At 38.1% G+C, this 26,791-nt stretch overlaps 2 protein-coding genes across 13 annotated transcripts in view; both read right to left on the reverse strand.

Annotated features, from left to right (window-relative positions):
* Positions 1 to 14,650, reverse strand: part of XRN1 (5'-3' exoribonuclease 1) — a 36,966-nt gene extending 22,316 nt beyond the window's left edge. For 11 of the 12 annotated variants that reach the window (XR_011698729.1, XR_011698730.1, XR_011698731.1 and 8 more), the window contains exons 1-18: positions 14,535 to 14,650; positions 12,482 to 12,714; positions 11,239 to 11,336; positions 10,775 to 10,884; positions 10,574 to 10,684; positions 10,264 to 10,346; positions 8,002 to 8,089; positions 7,722 to 7,890; positions 7,447 to 7,514; positions 6,308 to 6,442; positions 4,927 to 4,990; positions 4,088 to 4,193; positions 3,360 to 3,449; positions 3,051 to 3,207; positions 2,582 to 2,701; positions 1,729 to 1,898; positions 819 to 939; positions 628 to 726 (exon numbers count right to left, since the gene is read on the reverse strand). Coding sequence is in view for 8 of the 12 variants with exons in the window: in XM_071566053.1 (XP_071422154.1) it covers positions 628 to 726; positions 819 to 939; positions 1,729 to 1,898; positions 2,582 to 2,701; positions 3,051 to 3,207; positions 3,360 to 3,449; positions 4,088 to 4,193; positions 4,927 to 4,990; positions 6,308 to 6,442; positions 7,447 to 7,514; positions 7,722 to 7,890; positions 8,002 to 8,089; positions 10,264 to 10,346; positions 10,574 to 10,684; positions 10,775 to 10,884; positions 11,239 to 11,336; positions 12,482 to 12,714; positions 14,535 to 14,609 (2,097 nt within the window). In the remaining 4 variants the exon portion in view is untranslated. Of the gene's footprint in view, positions 1 to 627; positions 727 to 818; positions 940 to 1,728; positions 1,899 to 2,581; positions 2,702 to 3,050; positions 3,208 to 3,359; positions 3,450 to 4,087; positions 4,194 to 4,926; positions 4,991 to 6,307; positions 6,443 to 7,446; positions 7,515 to 7,721; positions 7,891 to 8,001; positions 8,090 to 10,263; positions 10,347 to 10,573; positions 10,685 to 10,774; positions 10,885 to 11,238; positions 11,337 to 12,481; positions 12,715 to 14,534 lie in introns of those variants that run through there. The other variant, XM_071566054.1, reaches the window with a different exon arrangement.
* A 1,176-nt stretch (positions 14,651 to 15,826) lies between these two features.
* ATR (ATR serine/threonine kinase) overlaps positions 15,827 to 26,791 on the reverse strand; it is a 39,094-nt gene continuing 28,129 nt past the window's right edge. The window contains exons 35-47 of the mRNA XM_071566637.1: positions 26,392 to 26,571; positions 24,972 to 25,114; positions 24,464 to 24,561; positions 23,196 to 23,428; positions 22,370 to 22,504; positions 21,594 to 21,794; positions 21,173 to 21,316; positions 20,276 to 20,426; positions 19,265 to 19,421; positions 18,981 to 19,134; positions 17,905 to 18,056; positions 17,559 to 17,664; positions 15,827 to 16,401 (exon numbers count right to left, since the gene is read on the reverse strand). Coding sequence (XP_071422738.1) covers positions 16,228 to 16,401; positions 17,559 to 17,664; positions 17,905 to 18,056; positions 18,981 to 19,134; positions 19,265 to 19,421; positions 20,276 to 20,426; positions 21,173 to 21,316; positions 21,594 to 21,794; positions 22,370 to 22,504; positions 23,196 to 23,428; positions 24,464 to 24,561; positions 24,972 to 25,114; positions 26,392 to 26,571 — 2,028 coding nt within the window. The 3' untranslated portion in view covers positions 15,827 to 16,227. The remainder of the gene's footprint in view (positions 16,402 to 17,558; positions 17,665 to 17,904; positions 18,057 to 18,980; positions 19,135 to 19,264; positions 19,422 to 20,275; positions 20,427 to 21,172; positions 21,317 to 21,593; positions 21,795 to 22,369; positions 22,505 to 23,195; positions 23,429 to 24,463; positions 24,562 to 24,971; positions 25,115 to 26,391; positions 26,572 to 26,791) is intronic.

The following is a 26,791-nucleotide window of genomic DNA, read 5'->3' on the forward strand; positions in this document are numbered from 1 at the left end:
ATTGGGAAGTCTGGTTAGATTTAAATCTTTCAGCAGATACTCAAAATTCTGGACTGTTTCCTACAGAAATTTAGCATTTAATCCTAACAAACTCTATTTTTTACTATTGACTCCCATAGTCAACAAAACTTTCAGAGCCAACTAATACCAGTGGTGTTTTCAGTGAACTGATTCAGCTGATACTTTGAAAATATATAGTGAGAAAAAAAATATATACACATAATGGTCTCAACTCCAGAGTTTTTATTCATGCAATTAATTCTATGGCCCTATATCACCTTCCTTTCTATTAATCAAATTTTAATAACCTATACATACAGCTTGGTTTGAAATCAAGCATTACTAGTTAAAGTTTTGTAAAAAATATCTAAAGATATTTGTTAAAATTCAGTATGTTTAACCATTCTTTTTGAAGAAGTGCTTGGGCTTTAATTTTTCTTTTAAACCTTTTTCATTACTACTAAGTTTTTTTCCTTGTATAATATGCTATTAATAAGGTATAAATAACCAACATTTCAAATCTGACTATTTAACAAATTCAGTCTTTTTATGGCAAGATTTTTGTCTTCTGGCTGTCTGTTTGGTTTTGGTTTGGGTTTAGACTTTTGTTAGAAGGTAAATGCTTACCTGGTCTTTTGAGTTCTCATCAACTATGATTTCTAAGATCATGTTCTCTCCATGGCTGCTTTGCTGAAACACCTGTACACCACTTTTTCTAAGAGAGAACTGGGTAAAAACAAAACAGCACATAAAACTCGAACTCTTACATAGTTATCTACTAAATACAATTGAAATGTCAGAAGAGAGATATCCCTTACCTTATGCTTAATGTGCTTTAATGTAGGAAATCCACAAAAGTATAATGCACTCTTGTTGATTTTAGTTATCTTATTGTGGGTTATTTCTACATGCCAAGCATCCAAAGGTATTGTTTTATATCTAAAAAATAAATTGCACATTTGCTCATTTGCTTAAATACCTATTAAATGACAAACCTTTTGACTTTCTAGCAGTTGATTTAAGTCACTTGGAATCTCTAGAAAGGACTATAAAAGTCCCCCATGTCATTACTGTGAAGGGACTATTCATTAAGAAAAAGACTAAACTTCAACATACATGCCAAACTCACTATTTCAAATAGTTATTATCGAATTCTAAACTAGGATTGGTTCCATATGGTATCAGTGCTATCATTCATGTTCACAACTATTCATTCTTCACTGATTGTAATCCAGCAACAGGCATTCCTCCTGTATCCTGCTTTAAGCTTGACCTCTGCTAAGCTTATGTTTCCATTTCATCGTGAAACCTCAGCCTGTGTGAAATAAAGCTGGCTACTTTCAGTGAGAGAAAGGTGAAAAATGCACTTGTGTTCCACTCTCTGCACTGGATCCAAATGCTTTATTTCTAAATAAATACTCTGGAATCAGCATGCCCATAAATCATCATCATTTATCAGGTATTTGTACCAGTTTTTCATCCTCTGTGTCATACAAAGTTTAGCAATTCTTGAGATTATTCTCAACGACTTAGCATTGGTTCACCTGTTCTGCAAAGCAGTATCTGAAGGGACAAATGCTTTTACTGTGCCACCCAAACCAGGTAACATCTAATTCAATATTTTCCATTTTTCAGTGTATATATGGCACGCACAGGCTTTGGTTAAAATGTTAATAAAAGTACTCCAACTACTTCTGGGCTCCTCTAAACTAGTCATGCCAGTGTTACCTTGTATGACAACGTTCTATTGCAGGGAATTTCTCCGGCCACGGTGACAAGTACTGGAACTCAACATCCTTCTCATACCAGTACATCAGGCAAGGACTGTGAGTGTTTCTTTGCTTCTCCTCTTCTTTCAGGCCCTTATTACAGGACTCCATGGCCTGCAGCAGTCGTTTCTAAATTTTAGAGAAATTAGCATGTGTGAAAGTGGCAACAAGAATTAGCATGGAAAGGTCTGCAGTGGGAAAGTGGATTTCTGCACTTGTCTGGTTAACATGTTCATTTTCCAATTGCAGCCTCACCCTTCCTCATGTCCCAGCTCTGAGAACAGGACAGTTACCATGGAATGGCTTTGGAGAATAAAGATCACCTTATTGCAAGTCTGTTTCCAAAGTGTAGCCTTATCTAGTATTGTTATCCTATATGCAAAAAAGACATTATTGCTTTATTCCTTTCCGTTAATGCTTCCCTGTTACTTGTGTTCAGGTGAAGAGATTTCCTGTGAAAATACACTTTCTTTTTTTTCAAGTGTTTCTTTTATTTTACCTACAGGCATTTTCTATGTATATAGGGATAGAACTGTTTCTCAGAATCTCAAATTAAATGTTGCAATAACTGATTTAAAAACATTAACAAACAACACGAAGTCCACAGCCCTTAATTAACACTTCTGCCACCTGAAGCTAACTTGGCTTGTGGTAACTTAATCTAGGCTTAGTCCCCAGGCAGCAAACATTTCTGTGAACTTAATCAAGTGTAAAACTAAACTTCCACTTAATTGCTTGTCTGTTGATTAATTAAGAAATTTAGCAGATTTATTATGAAGCTTTTATCAAGAGCAGATGGTGAAAGAACTTACCTCATCAATGAATGGGATTAATACTACAGCTTCCCATTCCTGCTGTTTTCCATTTAGGTCAGTTTTAAAATCAGGTGGATAATATTCTATAATAGGAGAGTCTTGACTAATCATCAAATGCTAGAAAAATACAGCAAGACGATATCAGAAACAATTTAGCATTAATTGTGGGAAGAGACCAAGGAAGGCTGGTTATTAAAACCAATTCAAGGCTGTGCAGGAATTCAACACTTTGCTGTCCTACTCAAAAATTGCTTAGCAAATGCCAAATTTTATATTTATTACTGACTTTACAATGTACTAATTACATTACTAAAGAATAGTAACAAGTATAACACTTCACCATATACCTAAAATTTAGAGATAGAATGTAATTAATAAGACATGTAAAAACATGAAGAAAAGAGTAAAATAAAGCAGACAACCAGTAAGCAATAGATAGATAATGCAATCTAATTCTATATCCTACCTGGTAGCATTTAGGCAGCAGATCTTTGCTAGCTGCTGGAAGCACAGCAAGAAGCTGTTCAAATGGCATGAAAGGCTTTCCCAGTTCAAATTTGATTTTGAGTTCACTGATGTTGCGAATATCTGACAGGTAGGGAGCGTAATGATAGGGATAATACCTGCAGGGATAGAAACCTCTTGAGATACTTGACTTAATTAAAGCACAGCAGTGTTCACAGATCAGAACCAAACCAAATCACATTAAATAGCCCCAGCATACAAGGTGAAATACCAATCTTTCAGCAGTTTCTCATTTGACATTTTTTCTTACCAGCTCCATGACTGAACTCCATGGTAATAATAATGCAAAATCCATTGTATTGCCTGGACATAACATTCAGCTTGATCTGCCAAGAAGTCACTTAAAAGAAAAAGGAAAGATACTAATTTTCACTGATATCTAAAAATTACTTAGCTTGTACACAGGACTGAAGATAGAACATTCTGGGAACCTAATAAGACCATGATTTTCTGGATTGATTTAATCTTAATGGACTTGTTCTCTTTGGTCCTCAAATACCTATTACAGAAAACTTGCAGCTTTTGTTGCATTGGGTAAAACCGTCACCACTGCCATAGTCTGCCATGTGTTCTCTGCTTTCAACATGGAAGAATACCCTGTCCTGTACTAGAATTATAGATTGATTTGGGTTGGAAGGGACATTAAAGACAATCTCATTCCACCACCCCCCTCCCGCCATGGGCAGGGACACCTTCCACTAGAGCAGGTTGTTCAGAGCTCCAACCAACCTGGCCTTGGACACCTCCTGGGATGGGGCAGCCACAGCTTCTGTGGGCAGCCTATGCCAGGGCCTCACCACCCTCACAGTAAAGAATCTATTCCTAATTATCTAATCTAAATCTATTCTCTTTCTGTTTGAAGCCATTATGCCTTGTCCTGTCACTACATGCTCTTGTAAATAGTCTCTAATAGATATTTAAAAAGACTTGTCTTTAGGGTTTAGGAAAAAAAAACCAAACCAAAAAGCGTACACTTACTCAGAAACTACTTCTACACCCATTTTAGTCATGTAGTAAGTTCTTTTGTATTGCCTAAACTCAGTTTCAAACAGATCATCATCTTCTGGTTCATCTTCCAAGACGGCTGAAAAGGTAGGAATGAAATAAAAGAGAGGGATTATCGTTCACTTCTCAGCTACAGTAAGGTTTGAAAATGCTGCTTTTGACTTAATGCTTAAACTTTATCCCTCAGTTCCAAGTTATAGGTGCTCATACCTTCCTTGCACTGAAAGTAACAATGCCATAATCAAACAAAATTTATTACCCAGAGAAATTCTGGAACTTTTAAGACAAGCAGCCCATCTTTTCAGTCCAATTACAAGAACAGAGAAGATAATAAAAGCCATCTCAAAAAAAAAACTGAGAAAAAATTAATTTTAAAATTTAATTATGTTCAGCAACACCATCTTATATCATGCAGTTTTGACAATTAATTTCAAAACATGGGCAAAAAATATTTCCTACAAGTGGAAGGAGTTTGAAAAAATCATCACAACCAAAATGCCTAAAGCCATATAAAAATCTGTTCATTTGTCGCCACTATGTAACAAAATACCTAGGCATACAATTGTTAAACTCAGGATGTTGCTGAAGATTTGCTCACTCATTCCTTTAACTCATCACAGAAATACAGGTCAGGGAAGAAGCTCCACACTCTCTCTCTCCAAAGCAGTTCCACTTCCCAACAGCTCACTACAGAAATCTTGCATTTAGATTAAAGGCATCTCTGACAAGATATTCTTACTGTTCTTCCAAATCTATACACGTTAACATGGAGGTTTTGTTAATATGTATATAGAAAAACTATTTCCACTTACTTTTAGGAGTCACTTCACCTTCGTTTTTTTCTAAAGCAGCCAAAGATATAGAATTTTCCTGAGCCTATTAAATTAATATTTGAGATAATGTAAAAACACAGGTTAATATGCAGAAACCTCATTCAATACCATATAATCTGCAACTCAGAATGCTATGATGAAAGTGTATAAATACTATTACTTATTATAGAACCCATTTCCTTCTCCTACAGTTGTTTAGAGAAAAGTATTTAATTAGACAAGAGGACAGATTAGACAAAGGAGCAGCCTCAAATAAAACCCTAACTACCTTAAAAAGTATTTGTTTTCCAAAATGCTACTATTTCCAAGGCTGTTCAGTACACATTTAAGCATTTTACCTACATCATGCATTGTGCTACAGCACCAATATGTAACCCAACTTTTCATCAGTAAATTTTCAGTATTTCAAATTACTTTTGTGGGAAGTAAGGATACAAGAACCTGTGTTTTACAGAGTCAAAGAAGTCAAATATTCACTTCATTCGCACACTACAGACTATTCTCTGAGTAGCTTTCAGTAAGCAGGGTCCTCAGGCTGGCCCTCCTGCCCTGTCCCTGAGCAGTGCCAGCTCCTCTGCCACTGCCACTCAAAGCATCAGCCAGGCTGGCTAACCTTGCACAGCTGCTCCAAACTTCTGGGACAAATCAGAAAACCACAAATACAGCACACCCTGTTAAAGGGAGAGCTAATATCCTGCTCTTACAAACCTGAAACTGCACTAAAGATCAGGATAACAATATACAGTGAGAGATTAATCTCAAAGGACTTTTCTGCTGCTACTCTGCACCCTGCTGAAGGCACACACTGAGGGGCAGCCGATGGAAGTGGTGGGGGGGAACAGGACACTGGTGCAGACACAAGATACTTGAAAGCTTCTGTTCATTACTAATTAGTTATATCTAGAACTGCAAGTTTAATAAGTAATCTGAGATAGTTCACACCAATGGCATTGCTATTTCCCTACTCATTGTCAAATAGCTGGCCTGAACGGTCTATCAGTGTATCTGAAATGCATAAAACTTCCAGCAGGATATGCATGGAGAGGTGAAATTATAAAGCATAGCAGGATTGACTGTAACTCACCCAGAAGTAAGTTTTGCTGCTTTTGAGGAACAGCAAAGCATTAAATTACAGGTTTCCAAGACTTCCAAATCTGAGAACCTGGCTTTGCCTTAACCATTTCATTGCTCACAACCAGCAATGCACACAGGCCAACTGCAAAATGGTACATTTACTATCTTTTCTGATTTGAAAGAGCCAAAAGCAGAGGCTTATGCCATTTAACGTGTCTAAGATCAAAATATTGATTTGCAAAAAGTTACATTCTAAATTCCAAAACTGTGCATGTAAAGTGCTCACCTTTTGTTTCTTTTGTTTATTTTTTCTGGCTTCCTCTGCTGAAATACCAGCTGCCTCGTTGAGGTATTTATTGCCCACTTTACTTTCAAACCATTTGAGGTCTACAAAGACTTCACTGAAGTGTTCACGATCAAACTGTGCAGGCAGATTAAAGTAAGTTAGCAAATATTTGAGGGATGTCAAATTTAGAATGCTACATTTGCAATGACTTTTTAGTACGTGCATTAGATCACATCTAATCATCTGTACATAAGCATTTTGCACTACAGCTACAACTAAACTAACACATTTATAGATCAAAACTAAAAATATTGCTGAGAAACACAGAAATATTTAACATATAGACAAGCCATATTTTATTTACTTTCAGTAAGACAGCAAGGGGTAACAACAGGAGTTAAATAATTTTCACACTCGGTATCAAATCTAGAAGCAGTACATACACAGGGTCTGTGTAATACAGCCTCATGACAGACCTAAAGCTGTCACAGCTCTAGCCAAGAACCAGAGGCAACAGGTTATCTCCCTCTTTCCAAGGTCAGCAGAAGGCTTAATCCTTTCCACTTCTATATGCCTGTACCTTTCCTCACCTCTAGGATGGATTACTGCAGGCACTTAACAGGATTGCCTCCTGCACACAAGTCAGTTCGTGAGAATGCTGATGCCCCTGAGAGATACTAATGCTGCATTGCTCTTTACCAATGACTTCTATAAAATCCTGCAAGCAATGCTCCTCTCCAAGCTCTTCAGACACAGCCTACCCCACAGGAAAATGTACCAGCAGGGCAAGCAAAGAATATTGCTGCCTGCTGCAAGTTTTGCCCAACAGTGCCACGCACTATTCCATGGGAATTGGGGACCACGGTTCTAACAGTGAATCCTCATTGGACTTGTAGCACTAAAAGATTCTGGACAAAGCATATCTCAAATGATTCAATCTTTTTCCTCTTATACTGATAAGATCAGACAACTGACTGATTCCATCTACTAAATGGTAAAACAACTGATTGAAGCACCTGTAAAACACAGTCATTTACCAGTTCATTAAAACTACACTGTGGTGTATTTTAGGGCACTATACTGAGTTTATGTCCAACACACTATACCATTCTATACAACGCAATTTCAAAGTTACTTACATCTGACAATCTTGTGAGATATTTCTCAAAACGTTCTAAATTCAGATGCCCGTTTTCATTGATGTAACCTAGTGTGAAAATGAAGTACTTTTTTTAGACCAACAACTTAACAACTTGAGAATTTCCATTTAAATGCCCCACAGATGCAATCTTGCTGACTCTCTAAAGAAAAAGTAGTAAATACTAAACATTCTAACATGGCTAAAAAGGTCAATAAATACTGATGCAGGAATGTTAATGCTTCTACTCTCCACAACTGACTGTGGTTTTCTCACCTCCCAGCTCTGGCAGGATTGCCATGTAAGTCCTGTAAAGCAGCGGCAGTGCATCATGATTAATGTGTAAATGAGGTAGATGAGGAATGAAATCATTTCCTACAAGGAAACCCATTAAGATCCAATCATCTATTATCCTTTCAATATCATATTCAAAGGAAATCTTGTCCTGGGGGGGGAAAAAAGGAAAAAAATTAAAAACTCCAGGAGTATAATTTTTATTATCGTTTTCACATAAAGACCTCACATTTGTTCCAATCTCAGCTCCATTAGAACTTACTTTTACGGGGGAAAATTCATAATCAATATATTCTCTCATCAGTGATAAGTGCAATAAATGAAATGTGGTTTCCTCTGGTGCACATGCCCTGTAAATTATTAAAAACACTGAGTTAATTATTTATAAACACACTTCCACCATTAATATTAATATAAGTTCAAGGCTACATAACGCCAAGAAATTTTACTAGGATTGTATTCTCACAGAAGGAATAATGTATAAACATTTCCTCAAACCTATTTTAGGATTAATCTGGTTTGGTCTATAAAACTCCAGATGTGACTGCATGGAGAGCAGCTAACTCAGAGAAAGCAGAGCAGCTTTGTGGAGTTCAATGCTGCAGGAACTCATTCCTAAGTACTTAACCTATTGTTCAAAAAAGGGACAAACTAATCTAACTTTGCACCAAGCCCAATACATTTTAAGGCGTTTTAGAAGCAGTCTGAATAAACACAGAGTAGACACAGATTCACATCTAAACTGGCCGGGTTACTTTTGTAGTCATCTGAAATGTTTCCTGTAAGAAAAGAAAATGCTCACCCTGAAAATATGCTCCGTATTTATTATTTAGTGGCTTCAATGTAACACTGAAAGAATAACAAACTTACTGTTTGTTTATAGCATAAGTACCCAACATATGTTCGGCCTCCTTTTTCTCTCTTCACTAAAATTACTCAAAAAAATCCCAAGACATCATTACCCCAAACCAGTTAATACCTACACTGAAAAAAATCAATGAGCTAAAGACTGATGTATTTTAAATTTGTAAAGAACTATTTCACCATTAATTAGCTGAGACCACTATAAATACCTGTGTATTGACACACACATAGTAGATTTTGGCCAAAATCCTCTAAGGAAGATGTGTGTAATACACAAGCTTATATGAAGACTACTAAGACAAACTCAGCTACACTGGGCTTGAGACCCAATTGTGTCACTTTTTAAATGTAATTTTCATATTGGTATTAAAGAACTTCAGCAACCAGGTTGAAGCTGTAAGACTAAAGACATTTCGTGCCTCATTCTTCATTGCCCTGGGCTTGAAAATCCTGGTAAAACAAGTAACTTCCCTCAATCAAAAAACTGCTGACAGATATTAATATGTATGTATTTTTAGGATTTTCAAATTTCCAACTGTAAGTATCCATATAAATGACAATATTGACAGAAGGCAATTCTGGTAAATTCCAAAAGAAAATTCCTGTAAGGAACAAAATTATTCAGAAATTACAATATGGAAAAATACTGGGAGGGGCATGAGGGAGAAAGGGGAAATAAACCAAACTTTGTTTTTGATTTCATACTTTCACTGATTATCTCTCAAAAAGTCATTACATTCTATTTTTTACATTATTTTCTTTTATAAAAGGTAAAGCCAAGATTTTTCTTTCATTAGACTGAAAGTATTTTAAAAATATTACAACCTTACACACCAACACTACCAACAGAATGAGTATTAGTGAGACATGGACTGCAGAAGACTGAACAGAAAGCTTATTTCTGATGTTTATCATATTGTCCTTGGCGATAAAAACATTTTCTTACTAGCAAAAATTATGCATTTATCTAAACATTTATGACATCACTGTATTATCCAAAATCCTTTTATCATCACAAACATTTATTTCTGTCTCCCATCTTCTCCCTTTATCCACCAAATACATGCTTAAGGTCCTTCAAAGAAGGAAACCAGACACAGTAACAGTTATAAATTAATTGTTCTATTACTTCAGAATAGCTCCATGCACAAGTTCTGGAACAATTCACCTTGTTCTGACTGTTCATGGACAGCAAATGGGCAAACCCAGAATAAGAGCATCTACTCAGCCATTTTGAGTTAATTTCATTAAGTATTTTAGTAATTTACTTACAAGCACAAAACCTCTGAGATATATATACATTTTAAAAAGTCACTGTCTGCATAAGACAGTTATGAAAACAACGTCACTACAGCCTGGGTTGCTCATTATTAATACAGAGAAAAAAATGTAACACATCAAATCTTCCAGGATTTTTTATCAGCCCTTCTGACAACACACATTTTGTCATATAAATTAATTTAAATGCACAATTTAACAAGCAGACTTGTCTAATTTCATGACTTTTCTAACTCAAAGAATAAACTAAGACTTTATTAACTTCATATGGGATTGATTAAGAAAACACAAACTACCAAATACAAACCTGTTTTAGTCACCCAGTATCTTTTGGATTTAATTTCATCATATAGAAAGTAAGAGGAAAATTAAATCACTTCACCTTTGAGCCTTTTTACCACCAAATCTGACTTCTTCTCTCAAGAGTGCAAAGTGTGCCTCATGACTTGTTAATCCCAGCATTATCTATTGCAAAGAGATATTAGAAAGGTCTTACTTCATCATTTTTTAAACCCTTCAAGCAGTATAAAGAAATGCTGATGTTCTGTTTCATTACAAATACAAAAGTTCACAGGAATGCAAAATCACATGCTTGTTCAATAACATTTCAGAACCCTCTGATCTCAGGAAGACATCAAAGATGGACACGTTTGACAGATTTCAGCGGTTTGCATCATTTTAATGGCACATACCAAGTCAGCATCTAAGCCATAGAGACAGTGTCTTGTGTTTGGATCATGATGAGGCTTTGCTTTTTCTGATCTGATGAATTCCATAATTTTATGCTCACCTTCTCCTGGAGTCTGCACAAAACAAAAACAAAAACAATTCAGCCTTATTTTTCTATACAATACAAAATTATTTAAAATAAAAGAGTAAGAAAATGCAATGACCTCATGGCCCGATAAGTAGACTGTTATTCCTTGCCAGGATTTGTCTGTGGAAATCTTCATATTTACAAAATATTTAAGATGCTCATTCAATCTGGCCATGAATTCAGTTCCTGAAAACAGAAGCTTAAGTTAAAAATAAAGCTTTTTGCTAATTTTCATTCGCTTATTAGAAGTATTAATGAAAAAACCCTTGACAAATAAAAATTCTGCCACAGATGAAGGGCATAACTGCTCTTTTTTCTAAGACATTTCACTTTTTACATAGTAATCTAAAAATATTTAGAATGAGACATATTACAATTCTTCTGAAAGTTACTAAAACTTCAGTTCTCGACTTAGTTAAGCCTTTATTCTGTCTTGTATTTTTTTTAAAATGCCCTTAAGATAGGAAAATAGTGCCAAAATATATATGCAAAGCCATAAATCTAAACACTTAAATTTAAGTAATTGAGGAATTACCTTACCTGGTGTAATACAGTTGGAGTCAAATCTGGCTTCTGTAGGGAGAGTTTCTCCCTTTTCTAATGCTTTCTTTATTTTGTCCTCTGCCTCTTTTGCTGATCTAAAACAAAGCAGGGTTGGAGAGAGAGGAGAGGGAGAGAATCATCTTGCTCAGATGTTAATATCCTAAGTACTACTTTACTGACAAAACAAATACAGTCGATTTTTAAGAGGGCTGAAAAAAACCGGAAATTTAACTCCTGAATAGAGTTTAAACTTGTTTCTAATACCAATAAGAAGCCTTTTGCTCCCTAGTACTGATGATAACCTGTCACTACTCAGCTGTAGTTAATATTTAGAGGATCATACAATGGCTGACCACAATGACTGAAAATGAACATTGAAGCAGCAGGAACATTTGGGATGTAACTACCTGAACATGCTACCCCAGACCAATAATGGTAACATAGTTAAACAAAGCAGCAGGTTTGGAATACCAAGGGAGTCACTGGAGTGAACTAACAATTTACCACCCCCACTTGTGGAGAAAATAACGCCATACTGGCCAAGGATTTCATAAACACATTTGAACTGGAAATAGAGCAACACTAAAGTCTTAGAATTTTGTTTTTTCAATTCCATTACAATTTTCCGCAATCTGTTTATGTTGCAATTCACTCACCAATCTTGTGCAGTCTGACCACTGGCTTTCTTTCCTTACAGCAATCTTTAAAAAGCTTCCAAATCTCCCAAAACATTACTACAGTTCTTAACACTGTGACTCTACTTGCAGCTCTGTATCTGAGGTATGTATCTTGGGAACTGATAGCAACAGGAAATCAGAGTTTCATTAGAAACTTGATGTCTTCTATGACTGTCAAAGAACACTCTGTTACAGTGACCAAAAAGGCATATCTAGAACTGGCATTCACAAAGACCAAAGACTCTCACACGTTATGAAGCCACTGGAAACATCTGCAAGAGCTCCACTGCAGATTTATTTCACAGATGATATCATAAGAAAAAGCTCCCCTGTCCCTAAGTGTCACACACACAGAGTAAAACTCAAGTAACAAGGAAATTTTCCGTTTTGGCATCCTGATCTTAACATTTTTACAGGTAGTTACTCTCATTTAACTAAAAATTAAAACTACTGTCAAAGGCACAACCACTCAATCCATTTTATTTTTTATGGCATACATTTAAGTAAGTGGTTTTTTTAAGTGTTTACTATCCTCAAGACAGAGTCAGAACTAATCATCTTACCTAAAACGTCTCCCACGCTGCTGATTCATTTTTGCTCTTGGAGCTACTCCATCAACTGCCATGAAGAAAACCTTCCTTGGTTTAATAATGCGAAACAATACTTCCAAATAGTGAAAAATATTGGCAAAAATCTTATCTTCAGAGATTCTGAAGTGAACATCATCATCATTCGGATGTGAACACTGATGTATAATGCCATTCATGTCCAGGTACAAGTTGTCAAACTCTGGAATCTACAAAAGCCACAGTCAGTACCCACGTGTGAGGCTGAAGCTGGCCTGAGGGCCAGCAGAGAGCAATGAATTCTGGCCATGAGCTCAGGTGGGAAGACCTCCCTGGGACCTACTGCACACCAACAGCTAAGGAAGAGCATCTGCTCTGGTTATGGGTTTGCCTGCACATGCAATCTCTTATTATGATTTTTCTCAGTAAGCAAACTCAGCTGAATAGGTTCCTGTCCTATCCTGGCTATTTCTGGAACCTCAGGACTTTTGTGCTTGGTCAATCTTCTACATTGTAAAAGGGAAAAGCAAACAAAAATCACTCTTTTGAGGATGATTATTTCTTTTTTGTAACACTACACACTTCACTGATTCAATCTTTCACAGCTGCACCACAAACAATAAAAACTAAAAAACTGACGACACATTTCCAACAGTTTTTCCAAAGCAAGGCCAGCTAATGAAGCATTAGTGTTCTGACGAGGCAGCTTCTCCCCTGCCCAGCACACGCTGCCCTCCAGCCACGCTCTGAGCCACCTGGGAGTCTGCAGAGTGGCAATCACCACCAAATGCAGAAGTTAGCTATGATAACATCCATTCCTTTCCCACGCTTTCCAGACATAGGTTTTTTTCTTTCTAGTTCTCTCTTCTAACAGCCTTATCTGTAGCAGTCACATCTTATTTTAAAGGAAAAAACCCCACCCTTCCCAAACATAGACAAGCAACATACAGAGCACAAGCACTGTTAAACATATGAAAGAAAGGAGCAATTACTACCTTTCTGTTACCAAAACCCACCAAACGTGTCCAAGAACAATTTGCAATAAACAAACCTATTATTTAATCCACTAACACGACTGTTCATAAAAATCCTCCTGTTGTTGCAACTGTGCCCCTGCTGCAGCTGCCCTGCCTGTCAGAGCTCCAAAGCTTCCACATCCCGGAAAGCAGCCCGGGCTGCCCAGGAGACAGCGGGCAGGGAAGCAACAGACACTGACACTGCCTGGCTCCAGAGAGCATGAGACACTGCAGCGACACCAAACAACTCATCAGCAAAGACCTAAGCTTTAAAAACTGCCTTGAGACCAGCAGGAAGAGGCAAACATCCAGGTTTGGAATCACTTGAACCTGGCATCTTAGTTACATTGATACAACAGCTATTTCACCTCTAAAAATCATAGGGAGAGTGTATTAATACTCAAACATGCCCTCGATTGTCACCGCTCTCAAAACATCCTTATTCAGACTATGAAACCACATCTACAACAGGGCTTGAAAATGATAATTGAAAGTTAAGAGCTTGTGCCTAACAGGTACCAAAGACCTGAAAACAAGACCTTTTTGCCCTCCGGTTAAAAGCATCATTTACTGTTTTCCTTTTCCAGACTTGAACACACGTCCTGGTTTTGCTGCTGACACAAACTGCACCTTGCTCAGGTGACAAGAAGGAAACGCAACAGGGCTGTAAACCTGTCCCTCGTCAGCACCTGCAACTTTTCTGAGCCCAACATGGAGACTCCAGCCCGGGCTCGCCGCGGGGCGCTGGGGCAGCTCGGGCCGGGGCAGGAGGGCCGGAGGGGGCAGCTCTGGGGCCGGGGCCGCTGCAAACAACCCCGGGCTCGGCAGCCGGGCTGTCAGGGGGCACCGACCGCCCGCCGCCCTCGGCATTTCGGCTGCTCAGAGCTGCCGGTCCTGCAGCCCCCCTGCCCGCCCCGGCAGCGGGTAAGGCGTCCCGGGCCCAGCCCCAGCCCCTAGTCCCGCTCCCTCGTCCCGCCCGGGACCCCCCCGGGGACGGGCCCTTGTCAAGCAGCGGCGCTTGGCCCGCAGCTCACCTGATGCTCCTTCAGCACCTGGCTGAGGCAGGGGTACCGCTCCGAGATCCAGCGGTAGAACTTGGGGACCCCCATGGCCACGGAACCAAACACCGCGGGCCGCGCTCCGCCCTCCTTCCGGCGCGCCGCTTATAGCGCTACTGGCCGCGACACCGCGGGGCGGGGACAGGGACGGGGCGGGAACTGGGATGGGGACAGGGCGGGGAAAGAGACGGAGCAGGGACAGGGACGGCGGGGCGGGGCCAGGAGCGAGGCGGGGCCAGCGACAGGCACATCGCGGGGCCGGGGCGGGGACAGGGAAGGAACGGGGACAGGGACAGGCACATCGCGGGGCCGGGGCGGGGACAGGGAAGGAACGGGGACAGGGACAGGCACATCGCGGGGCCGGGGCGGGGACAGGGAAGGAACGGGGACAGGGACAGGCACATCGCGGGGCCGGGGCGGGGACAGGGAAGGAACGGGGACAGGGACAGGCACACCGCGGGGCGGGGACAGGGCGGGGACAGGGGCGGGCACACCGCGGGGCCGGGGCGGGACCGCCCCCGCTCCTGCCCCCGCCCCGTCCCCGCCCCCGCCACGCAGTGCCAACCAATTTCTCAGGTTTATTCTGTAGAGCCGCTGTTTTCAGCTGAACGGAACTACAACTTGAGTCTCACGCCACAGCATGCGCCTGTGATCGAAACATAAAAGGATTGGTTTTGCTATCCTGAGAGACAAAGATATCGTACAAAAATTCTAATGATAATATACTGTAGGATAAAAGTGTAATTTTCCTCTGTATCCCCCATTGCCCTACGATTTGGATGCCTAGAGAAGCAAGCATTACTGTAAGTTAGTAATTGCCTTCTGACCATATTTATTTAGTCTAGTTTGTGTTAAAAGCCCAATGGAGTCTCAAAATCCCTCTAGCCATAAGGGAGGGAAGAGGGCTGTCCAGAGCTCTCAAGAGCAGCATGTTACACCCACAGCTACAACCCCTGCCCTTCCAGCCCCATTGCCAGGGGCTGCAACACCCAGCTCTGTCCCAGGCCCTTCAGGAGGGTTTCTTAGCAGTGCAGGCACAGGCTAACAAAACAGGTTCAGAACATGGTAACACTTTACCTGTTCACCCATGGTGAGATTTAAGATTCAAAATACTTTCCTAGACGTAGTCAGGCCACATGGAAGAAAGCTGGAGGAAACAAAAATTCAAGGTCTACTGCTGTAAGGAAATCCTAATTATTATTAGAAAGCCCTTCTGAATATGAGTAGCAAGAGTTGAAAGAACCACTTTACATCATATCAGTATTAAACTTTAATGTCATATTCAATTCAATCTGAATGAGAAAAAAATGTTTACAAAAATATACAGTACTTTACAGTGTGCATCTCTCAACACCAAGAAGAAATTTTATATAGACAGAGTAGGACACTTGCAGATACTTGCATAGTCTAATTTTTAAGCAGTTCTTTTGTACTGCCTTCTACATGTATACAAAATATAAGTCCTAACACCTTATACATCTGTGAGCGCATTCATGGCATCCCTGCAAGCGTATTGTATATTTTACACAGATTTCAGATGATCATAAGACTGTCCTGCTGCTCACAATCAGAAATCAACACAAGTAACCAGGTCTCACACAGTCATACCTTCCCAAGAATATTACAGCTACATCCCTTGGGAACAGTATTGTTCCAAAGGGAACAAATTTCACATATATGGAGCCCAGCCCATATACATCTGGCAGAGCAGGTTGTCATCACTTGCTTCTTGAATAAGGTAATGAACATGCCCTTCAATAGATAAAGGTAATCCTTTTATTCTGTTTCTAGTCTTAATGACACCTTGCAGCCGTTGTTCTATATCAAGGACATGGGTTTTGGCCTGGAAAAAAGGAAAAAAAATAATATTGCTACTATCCATGAACTTTCACTTCTTAAAATAAAAAAACCTATTTGTTAGAATGTGTTTGAATATGTATTCTAATTTAATACAAACCCCAGATGTCTGTACCAAATACACTGAAAATGAAGGCTGCTCACTTTTAAAAACAATTCTTAAAATGTACATATTTAGGCCAAAATTATGAGCAACTGAAATTGAAGAAGTCTAATTAAAGAGGTGATGTTGAGCATCTCAAAATGAGCTGTTCCAAGGCCCTCTAGAGCAGCTAGTTCACAGCAGTTATACTCACACATTTTCTTTTAAAGCTCAAGCATAACATTGGCATCTCTCCAGAAAAAGCAGTTAATTTATACAACTATGTGGGTGGTCTTGTAACTAAAAGAAAGGTTATGTATACACAGCCTGGTAGTAACTGAAAACCAGGAGATTTTCTGTGCTGAAATAGCTCAGTTAAATTCTCTGTTGTAAAACAGTCTCAGTACTGTAGTTTCTCCTTATTTAGTTGCTGTGTTTGTCAGTGCTCCCTAAGTATTTTCTGCTATTACCCATTTATTTTCATGAAATAATCCTTGAAAAAAAATAAAAGGGACAAATCAGAAATTTTGCAAAAAGGAAAGATAATAAATATTACAGCCTGTGCAAGCTGTATTTTGAATGAATAATATTGTCTTCACTTAGCAGTTGATAAAGAAACAGTACATCCTAATTTTCATCAAGTAATACTTGACATGTAACAAGGCATGTATTTATTCAATAATAAACTTCCACTCAAGAAAAGCAGAAAAATACGCATGGAAAGGACTCCAGATGTTACCATCACTGTAATCTGGAGGACTGTCCAACTGTCAGAGTGAGGGGTAGCAAGATCCAGTGCTCCTGCTGATGTTGCCCTTGATTTAGTAACACCAATAAGAGAATTGTGGGCTCTTTTGTTTGGTTCTTTAATAGATAAATTTTCTATCAGTAAAAAAACTGTCTTTATAGATAAAAATTATGAACACAGAGATAATAAAGAACAACCAACCAGAGAAATTTTTAAATCAATGAAAGAAACAAAAAACAGTTAAGGTTTTAATTAGAAGATACATAACTTATTTAACATTTGCATACTGCAGGTTATGCATGTTTTAACTAACCTTTTCATTGACAACTTCTCCAGTTTCATTCACCTGGGCTTTTGTATTCCCTTTAACAGGTTTACTCCATTCCACAAGAGGATCATGGAGAAAAGTCTTTAAGACACTGAATAAAATAAATATTAAAAATTATATATAAAATACATGCAATACACTCCATTTTCAAAACACAAACACTGACAGGAGCCCAAAGATCACAGCGGATATTGATGTTGTTTTATATTTAACTGTCATAGTGAGACTGAGCTGCACCCAAGGCACATGCTGGAACTGGCAGCAGTTCCTGTTTCATATGGTGAAACTGGAGGCAGCTTTTAAGAGTTTGCAGCAAAAGCAGCTGCCATACCTCATTAGGGGCTCCCTCTGATCACGCATGAGCCTCATGGTGACTTCACAAGCTCTTCGGAAGAGACCTTCTGTTCCCATTGGGCCCATTGCATTCACCATGTTGTGAGTGAGACGGAAAGGAACGATCTCCGGAACTTCAAACGTTTCTCCCTGTACAATGATAGAAAAGGGTATGACCCAAGTATTTTAAGCATTAATAAAATAACGAGTAACATTTGCATTGGGTTTAGGTTTTTTCCCCATCTTTGTTCTTGGCAGGTTCTGAGCTGACAAGAGATGTTTGCTCAGATCACAATCTGACTCATCTGCTGGGGGAAATAAAGCGAATAAAGAATACCAGTGTCCAAATAACTTTTTTCCACATTTTAACACACTAATATAGGTACAAAATTTTCTTCTTAAATATATATTGCTGCTCTGTAATCTCATGCAAAATGCTAACTTTTTTTATAACATGCAAGTTAGCTTAAAAAGATTTTTTTAATTGTTTCATAGGACAATTTAGTCTTCATAAAAAGAAAGTAGGAGAAATAACCTAACAATATCTCTGCCTCACTTACTTGAATTAAAAAGGCCACATGTCCCACACCAAAAGCATCTTTCAACTGAAACACCAAAACTCCAAACCCACTCTGGCCACAACTTCTGCTGTCTACTTTTACAGAACCATTAGAACTTTTCTGTTGAATTTGAGTGAGAAAGAAAGAGAAACTCTGCACAGCAGCAGAATTCTGAGGGTAGCCATTACAGTTTTGTTTGAAAGGTGGTAGTGGAGAGAGGAGAGTCACAAAATATAAACAATCTAAAATTTGGGCTATTTCAGTGTATCCACATCAGGTCATCTGGTACTGGCCAAATGAAAAAGCTAGTTTTCATTAAAGGCATCATACAGAATTATCACATGTTCTTTACATAACCCAGACTGTTTTTTGGGTATAAGAAAAAACAAAGTGAGACACAGAATACAATGGATATGTTTAAGTAAAAAATGTGGATAAAATCCCAGACAGTAGAACTGTATAACTTAACATCCATATGAAATAGAGTGCAAGTTCAGCCAGTGGCATTTCTCACCTTATTGAAAAGGCAGTTGAAATCCACATGCACACACTCCCCAGTCAGAGAGTCAAAGAGGATGTTCTCCCCGTGCCGGTCCCCCAGCCCCAGGATGTAGCCCACCATGGACATGACGGCCACGGAGCGGCAATAGGCCGAGCGGCTGTTGTACCTGCGGAACAAGGGGCAGGAACGGCCAAGTCACTTCTCTGAGTCACCTGTCTTTATTCAGTAGAACCATTAATGCTTAGGGAAACACACACATCAGGTGTTCTTGAGCTAGTCCAATCCCAGTCACTAACCATGAAGTAGGATCCGGAAATGTTCTAAGAAACCATTCATGGAAGAGAGGAGGATGACGAGGCAGAAGGACTTCTTTGAACATTTTCAGCTTTTCAGGCAGAGGTGCTGACTTTGGAAGCATATGCTGACGCAGCTCCTTTCCAGTCATATAGATCCCTGCAACAGACTTCCTCAGGCAAAAGAAATCCCCAAACGTGAAGCCTTCTATGTACTATCACGATATGGTAATTTAGAGAAAATAAATGTCTCCATAAAATTACAATAAATGAACAAATGAAAAAAAACCTATAGAACATGTTGGTTGTGAGGCACTTGAAAGTAAATTGAAAAATCATTATGTTAACTGAAAGAGAAGACCTGGCAAACAAGCCACCATGGGACAAAGTGAGGAAAGGGAACCCACAAACACAAAAAATCCCCTACCCTCACAAAGCCATTCATATTCATTCATGTTTGGAGTTCCAAACTCCCAGAATATCTACTTACACACAGGTAAGGTGTAGAATTTTTTCTCCAAATTATATTACACTGATCCGAAATTTGCTTTTTAAACAAGAAATGAAAAAAAAAATCCATTTTTTTCTCTGGAAATTTGCTGTACTCTCAACCTTGATTCAATTATATATTATCTAAATTATCTCACCCAAATGTAACAGAAATGAAAAATAATAGATCAAATCTAAAGAAAAATCCACACTCTGTTCTATTAAGTATGTCTGTGCTGCTCATACATCCCCACGCTCCTGGCACTGCTGCTGGAACAATTTACATCACTGGATGTAAGCAAGTATTAAGATGACTGCGTTATCAGTTCTTGTAAGGAATTTGTTCATTGTAAGTATTGATTCTCTTCCATTTAAAAGTTTACCACACACATGGATAATAATATATTGCAGATGGTTAAAAATACATGTGACTGCACCTTCCTAGAATTTAGCTTGACATTTGTTTCACTTACTTAAGATACAAGCCTTTTGAAACTGTGACTATAGTCTAATATATTGCTGTACCTTTCTCCTTGTAAAGCTTTATCAGGATATTTCTTAGACCAGCAGTATTGTTCACCCATTCAATTATGCCACACTCGTCATTTAATGGAATCACTGCGTAGGTTCGAATGTGGAGTTCTCGCCTACGGGACTCTGCATCTTTTCTTAAGCACTATTCACAAAAGAAAAAGGAGATTAACAGATAACACAGGATCAAAATGGATCAATAGCATTGACCATTCTATCCATATCTGTTTTCCAATCACACAATCTAGAATTTAAAATTCTAAGCTTCACAGTCTGCAGAAGGTCAAACACAAGCAAAATGTGCATCTGTTCTCCAAATTAAGACAAGAGGATTTTGAAATAAAATAGTCAAACTGCCTAACTTGTACACAGCTTAAAATCCTTCAAAGCAGATTTTGAAATAAGTTTTTTAGTGTTTCAGAGATGCTATTGTTTTCTTTAACCTCACAACAAACATGGTACCTTAGCCTTCATCATATTGCTGAGAAGCAAAATATAACTAAAATATGAAGTATGGCAATGCTTTTAGTATTGAAAGAACGATTTCTCTATTTTTTATAAAATTTCATTAGAAAAGACTAAACAAGAAACATTAAGCATGACAGCAGAAAGTTTGCAGGTATTTATGTACTGTGAATAACTTCTGCCTATTTTCGCTGGACTAAGCAACTGTTTAGGCAAAATGTTGTAGCTGGTTATTGTTTTCACAAATCTATAAGAAGTTTTACATTATCAATTTCTACTGATTTCTTCTGAAATCAAATATTTTACACCAGTTTACTTTTCTTCCAGTGGGCTTTATCTCAAGGTAAGTTGGTTTTCTTGTTAGACAGTTCAGTGTTCTGTCCTGGTCAGTATGTATAATGAATCTGATTGTCTCACTCATCAAACCTTATTAATAAGGGAGTTGAATTCCATGAGCCGACAGTCTTTTCTTAGATCATCTTTTGGCTTACACATCATAATGTAAGATTTCCCATCTGAACCTTTCAAGGTGATCTTTTTTGGCTTTTGAAGTGAGGCAAGAATTTCCACCTAGAGGAAAATGAAGTTCTTAATAATTAGCATCTGTATCAGACTACACAAAATAAAGTGTGCAATTGCAATAAACCACTGCAACCAATCATGCCAGCACATCCATGGTGCTCCAGCAGAGTAGGCTCAGACCACCTGCCCCAGCCTGTTACGAAGAAGCCACTCAGTTTCTACAAAAGTAATTATGAAATTTCCTACTCACTCCTCCACTTCTAGAGAACTAAGATATATCTGCAGTTACATTTGTTCAACATGAAGTTAAAAACTAGGTACCAACCGTGTCATCGAAGCCTGCAATGTAGGCCCAGCATCCAGGAAAAGGGTCGTGGTTAGCGTGTGTGCCAGGAATTGAAGGAAGAGTTGGTATCATTACAGATTGTAAGGGAATGAGGATTTCACTAAATGTGTGCTCTTCTACTAATCTTTTCAGTGTTTTGAAATGCATATTCATGCTTAATGTTGAGCTGTTTCCATCAACCTTGAAAAAAATGTTGATCAAAGTTAACAATAACACAGTTAACAAACACTTAAAAGAATACTATTACACATTTACTGATAAACAGAATAGAATAATAAATGCTTATGGTAATAAGAAATTTCACTCCAAATTAAATAATCAAAAGTAATTATATCTGGCCATTACGGCAGATATATTTTTCACTTTGAATGTAAATACACAATAATGAAAAAATTTATTTAGTTTTACCTTTATTACTAAGTTAATTTGTTCATAAAAGCACAACCAGCCTATTTTTACAATAAGACTTTGTGAAAGTTACTGGGCATGAATTATATGTGAAAGCACAAAACAATGTAAAGCCCAAGCACTGTGAAAGATACCATTATGTCCAGAAATATTTTACAATGTGCTTGATTTAGTGCTATTTTTTACCTTTTTTTAAAAAAAAATTTATTAAGTAAAAAAAATCCCACAATTTAATGTACTTTCTGCTAAATCACTGTTACGAATTAGCTAACAAAAGTGATCAGAAGAAGCATTTGCTTTTTGCCTGATCCCAGTACGTGCATTAATATGTTTATTTTTGTACGTACTGGTTTGTTGCACAGCTCTAACAGCTTGTCTGTAAGGCGTGTTGCATCTCCAATAAATTTCCCTAAAGATTCCTTCATGTGGATAGCTCTGTTCAGAATTTCCTTGCATCTGTTGACACGCATAGGGTAAGAGGACTGAAAAACAGGAAAGTTAAAATTTATTAAACAACAGTAAAATGAATTGAAAAACCTCTTCCTCCCCCAGTAATTAACATTCTTTCCTCTACTGAAGTGGTATGTTTAGTGTGTGGGGGCGTGGTTATTCCTTCTGAAACCATTCTTGGGAGTTCCACAACATAAAGGCCAATACTCAAGAATATGCCACTGTATCCTGAATGTTATTTCCCCAGCCTTAAAGAAAAGGCATGCACAATGCTTTCCAGTTTGCCTTGGAATGACTTTACTACCAGGTAATTATTTGGATTAAGTACTGTACCTATCAACAAAGGACCAGAGTCGATTATTTGATTATAAAACTGAAAGTACTATTACACAAATTTTAAATGCAACAAAATCTGTTGCCCATAACTACACAATTCATCAGCTATTTATTGTTCAAATTTTCTTTCCTAACACATAATGAGAGTTCAGATGCCTAAAAGCATTCTAATTTGGAACAATTAAACTGTAATATGGGAATTCCAATTGCAATAAAATACTTTGCAGTGATGGCATCAATATCCTCTTCCACAACACTGTATCACAAAAACTGAAACTCTCAGTTTCTTCTTACCATCTTACAGTAAAACAGGTTATATTTACATTTCTCTCTGATGAACACAATTTTGCAAACGTGATAAAGGTGCAGCTATACATATCAAGGTACCTTGGACACAGCAGTCATCATCCACATGGCTTGCTGGGGATAGGCTAAAAACACTTTGGCAACAATCACCATGAGGACTGCAAAGACTTCATCGTGAGAATGGCAGATCCGGGAGATGAGCTGAGAAAAAGCTGTGAGGAACTGGTAAGGTGCCAGGTGGTTCGTGTGCTCTGTAATCACCTTATTGATTTTAGCCAGATCATTCTTCATTTGAAGACGTTCAGAACGACTTGCTGGAAAAGAAAAGGACAAGACTATGTTCCTGGTTTTCACCATTGGAAATGTACAGTCATTTAAATCAAGGCTGTGAAGTTCTTTCTAACACAGCATACTTAATACATATGCTATTTAATTAACTAGAATAACAGGAAATTACCAAGCACAGAACATGGAACAGGCAGCAACAGAAACGCTCTCATTACACTCTTAAAATTACTCCTCTAAAATGATGCAATGGTGTAGAACAAACCAAAACCACTTCATATATTTGCCTGATAAAAGCAAATCTAAGTTCTTTGTGGAGAGGAAATGAAACCTTAACATAGAGTCAAATTAGCACATCTGTTCCCACCTCTATCCCTGCCCCTGAGGATCCAGCATGAGTTTCTCATCACCATCCCAGAGAACACTACCTGATGTGACTACAGCCAAACACACCTGACCCAAGTGTGTAGAACAAGGTCAGGATCCAGGAGCTACAACTGTCTGGTTCAATGCAGCTCTGCAGGCAGTGTGTGCAATTTGCATTTGTACAAAAATCCCCCACCCCAGATGCATCTCTGGTGTCAGTTCCACATGCTTTTCTGCTGCCCAGCACGATTTCCCCCCTTCAGTGAGGGGGAAAGTTTGAGTAGAATTCCTTCAACAACCGAAACAAAACAAATTGGAGAAAAGCCCCAAAGCCTAACAGTTTACTGTAGCAAACAGATACAACTCCACTACTCAACAGTCATGAGGCAGCTTAACAGAGGAGATCAGTGACATGCAAGGATTTTCCCTAAATCTGTTCTTTGACTTCAGTTTCCAAGGACAATGCTACTTCATTATATATATTTTTTTAAGTTCTGGAGGATTTAATTAAAATGATTAATACTCTCCTACATAGTAACATCCTGTAATTTAAAAGAATAGCAGTATTTTCCTGATTCCATATAATCTCAGGCAATAAGTCTAAACAAAGAACTGTAAATATACTTTACTGCTCTTTCAATCATATATTCAAAAGAATGAATATTTTCAGGAACTATGTATTGGGAAAAACGTTCTACCTTTATCACATTCATATGCTTTTGCTCCAAAGTCCAGCCATAAAGAGAGCATTCTTGGCATTGACTGATAGATGAACTGGTTTCCATACTGGAGAGACCTGTGATTACATGTTTAAATCAAAGTGTGTTAATCATATATATTGGAAACAACGCAAATTTTACATCCCCAACTAGTTCACATTTCATTCTGCACTTCAGAAATTTATGTCAGCATTTTAATGCATCTGCAACAACAAAAAAATTACAAATATACAAAGGTTTTGAGTTTATTAATCAAAACTGCAGATGAAATAACTAACTGCCTGACAAAAGCCAGACAATTGCTCAGTCAAAAGTAAATTAATTAGGTATGAAAACCAAAAGCAATCATGCAGCATTTTGTTTTACAACACTGCATGAAAACTTGAGTCAGCCTGAATTGGTGAAAGCCAAAACATTCCCATAAAAATGTTCTTCCCCAGTATAATGGTCATCCCTCTATAGAAACTAAGCCAAGTTCCCCTCTAACCTCCCAAAATGATGAACTATGTATCTAATCAGATCTCCTTGCTTTTCCATCTTGTTGTCAGTTACCATTGGCATTAATTTATCATAGTATTTTGCAAGATAAAAATGTCCATCTTCCCATTCTGGCAAGAAAATCGTAACATCCTGCAACAACATCAAAATAAGAGAATTACTTTTGAGAAGATGCTAAACTAAAAATAAAAAATAAAATTACTCTCAAGAAACCAGAATCTTGTATTAGTTCTGTTGTGCAAAGTACATGCAAAACCAGAATTAATTGTTAAGTGCAACTCCAAAAATTATAATTTTGCCCCAAGATAAATGCCCCAGTTTTTAAAATACTTTTTGGATTTGGAGACAGCAAGATAATTCAAGACAGGATAACAGAGAATTCCTCAACTAGTAAGTATGATACTTTCATTAAAAATAAACTCAATACTGAGGTTTTTTTAGCTTTTTGTAAAATGCAACAGCAGGATGTTAACAGCTGGACTTGATGATCTTTCTGACCTAAATGAATTTGTAATTCTACATTTTTCATGTTTCTGTTTTCTTTCTAAATAATGATGTTTAAAAGAAAACCAAACCATTGTGTGACATATATTAGAAAAGAAATTGTCGAGTGGCACATCCATTCTTTAATAACACTGGCTTCTTCCCAGTGCCAATACTTTGACAGCAGAGAGTTCTGAGTGTTAGTATTTTCATAGAACCCAATGAAATTTCATTAATTTCCATTATTTCAACCTGCATTTGATTTGATCCATTAGTTAGGTTTTCCTCTAAATGGCTGTTACAGAAGTAAGACAGCAGCAACTATTAACAGTATCAAATGCCAAAACTTGGGCAGGAGACATCCTGCTTTCAAGGAAGCATAAACATCTGCCTCTCCTACTGGTTTAGGTGGCAAGAAGTATTTCCCAGGTGTCACAAGAGGAAGTGCTCTGTTGTTCCAGAGAAACATACCAGGTGACCCTTTTCCTAGTTCTTCAGAGACTGGAAGCGTATTTAAAGCACAGTTTAAGTCACTACCAGAGAGAGAAATAACACTGGAGAGCAGTGCAATGTGTCATTAAGGCAACTCTGTGTATTTTGAGCAGTCCAGATTTTAGTGAGGAATTCTAATTTGTGCAAGCATGAGAAAAAAGCCAAGCTCCTGTAATTTGGTTTTTATTTGAAAAGAATTATATTAGGTATTTGTAGCTCTCACTGATGAGAACTGCAGCTTTCCCTGTACTGACATGTCACATTAAGGATAATTAAGATAGTTACATCTTCACAAGAAGAACTACTTCCCTCCTACACATTGATACCCCATTTAATCCCATTGTTGTTATACTTGGCTGACATCATCAGGAGCACAATGATAGCTTACTTAAGGTATTCAAAACTACTGTCTTGTTAACGCTTATCCAAATTACCTTATACTTCTTCATAACTGCGTTGCTTTCAAAGTTAGCAGTCTCCTCCATAAACCTGCCCACCAGCAGCATTGCCCGACCATGGATGAGCTGATTTTTGCTGTTGCAGGGTGCTTTATTTTCAGGGAAACATAACTCAACTCCCTTCTGGAGAACAATGAGTGCTTCATGAACCTCACCCTAAGGGAAAGATAAAAACAGTTGACACACTTTAAATGACAGACATGCAAAACGTTCATCTTACAGTAGTTATTAAGGCAGAGCTGTGTCCCCAGGTGTGTTCTAGGCCATTCTGGCTGGGGTAACTGAGTATTACTGACTTGTATTCCCTTGTTATCTCAGCATTGTTGTGCCTTTAGGTGTACCACAATAATTGCTCTCATGTTTGCTGCCTACGTCT

This window comes from Pithys albifrons, chromosome 11, assembly GCF_047495875.1.
Source record: "Pithys albifrons albifrons isolate INPA30051 chromosome 11, PitAlb_v1, whole genome shotgun sequence".
NCBI classification, from domain to species: Eukaryota; Metazoa; Chordata; class Aves; order Passeriformes; family Thamnophilidae; genus Pithys; species Pithys albifrons.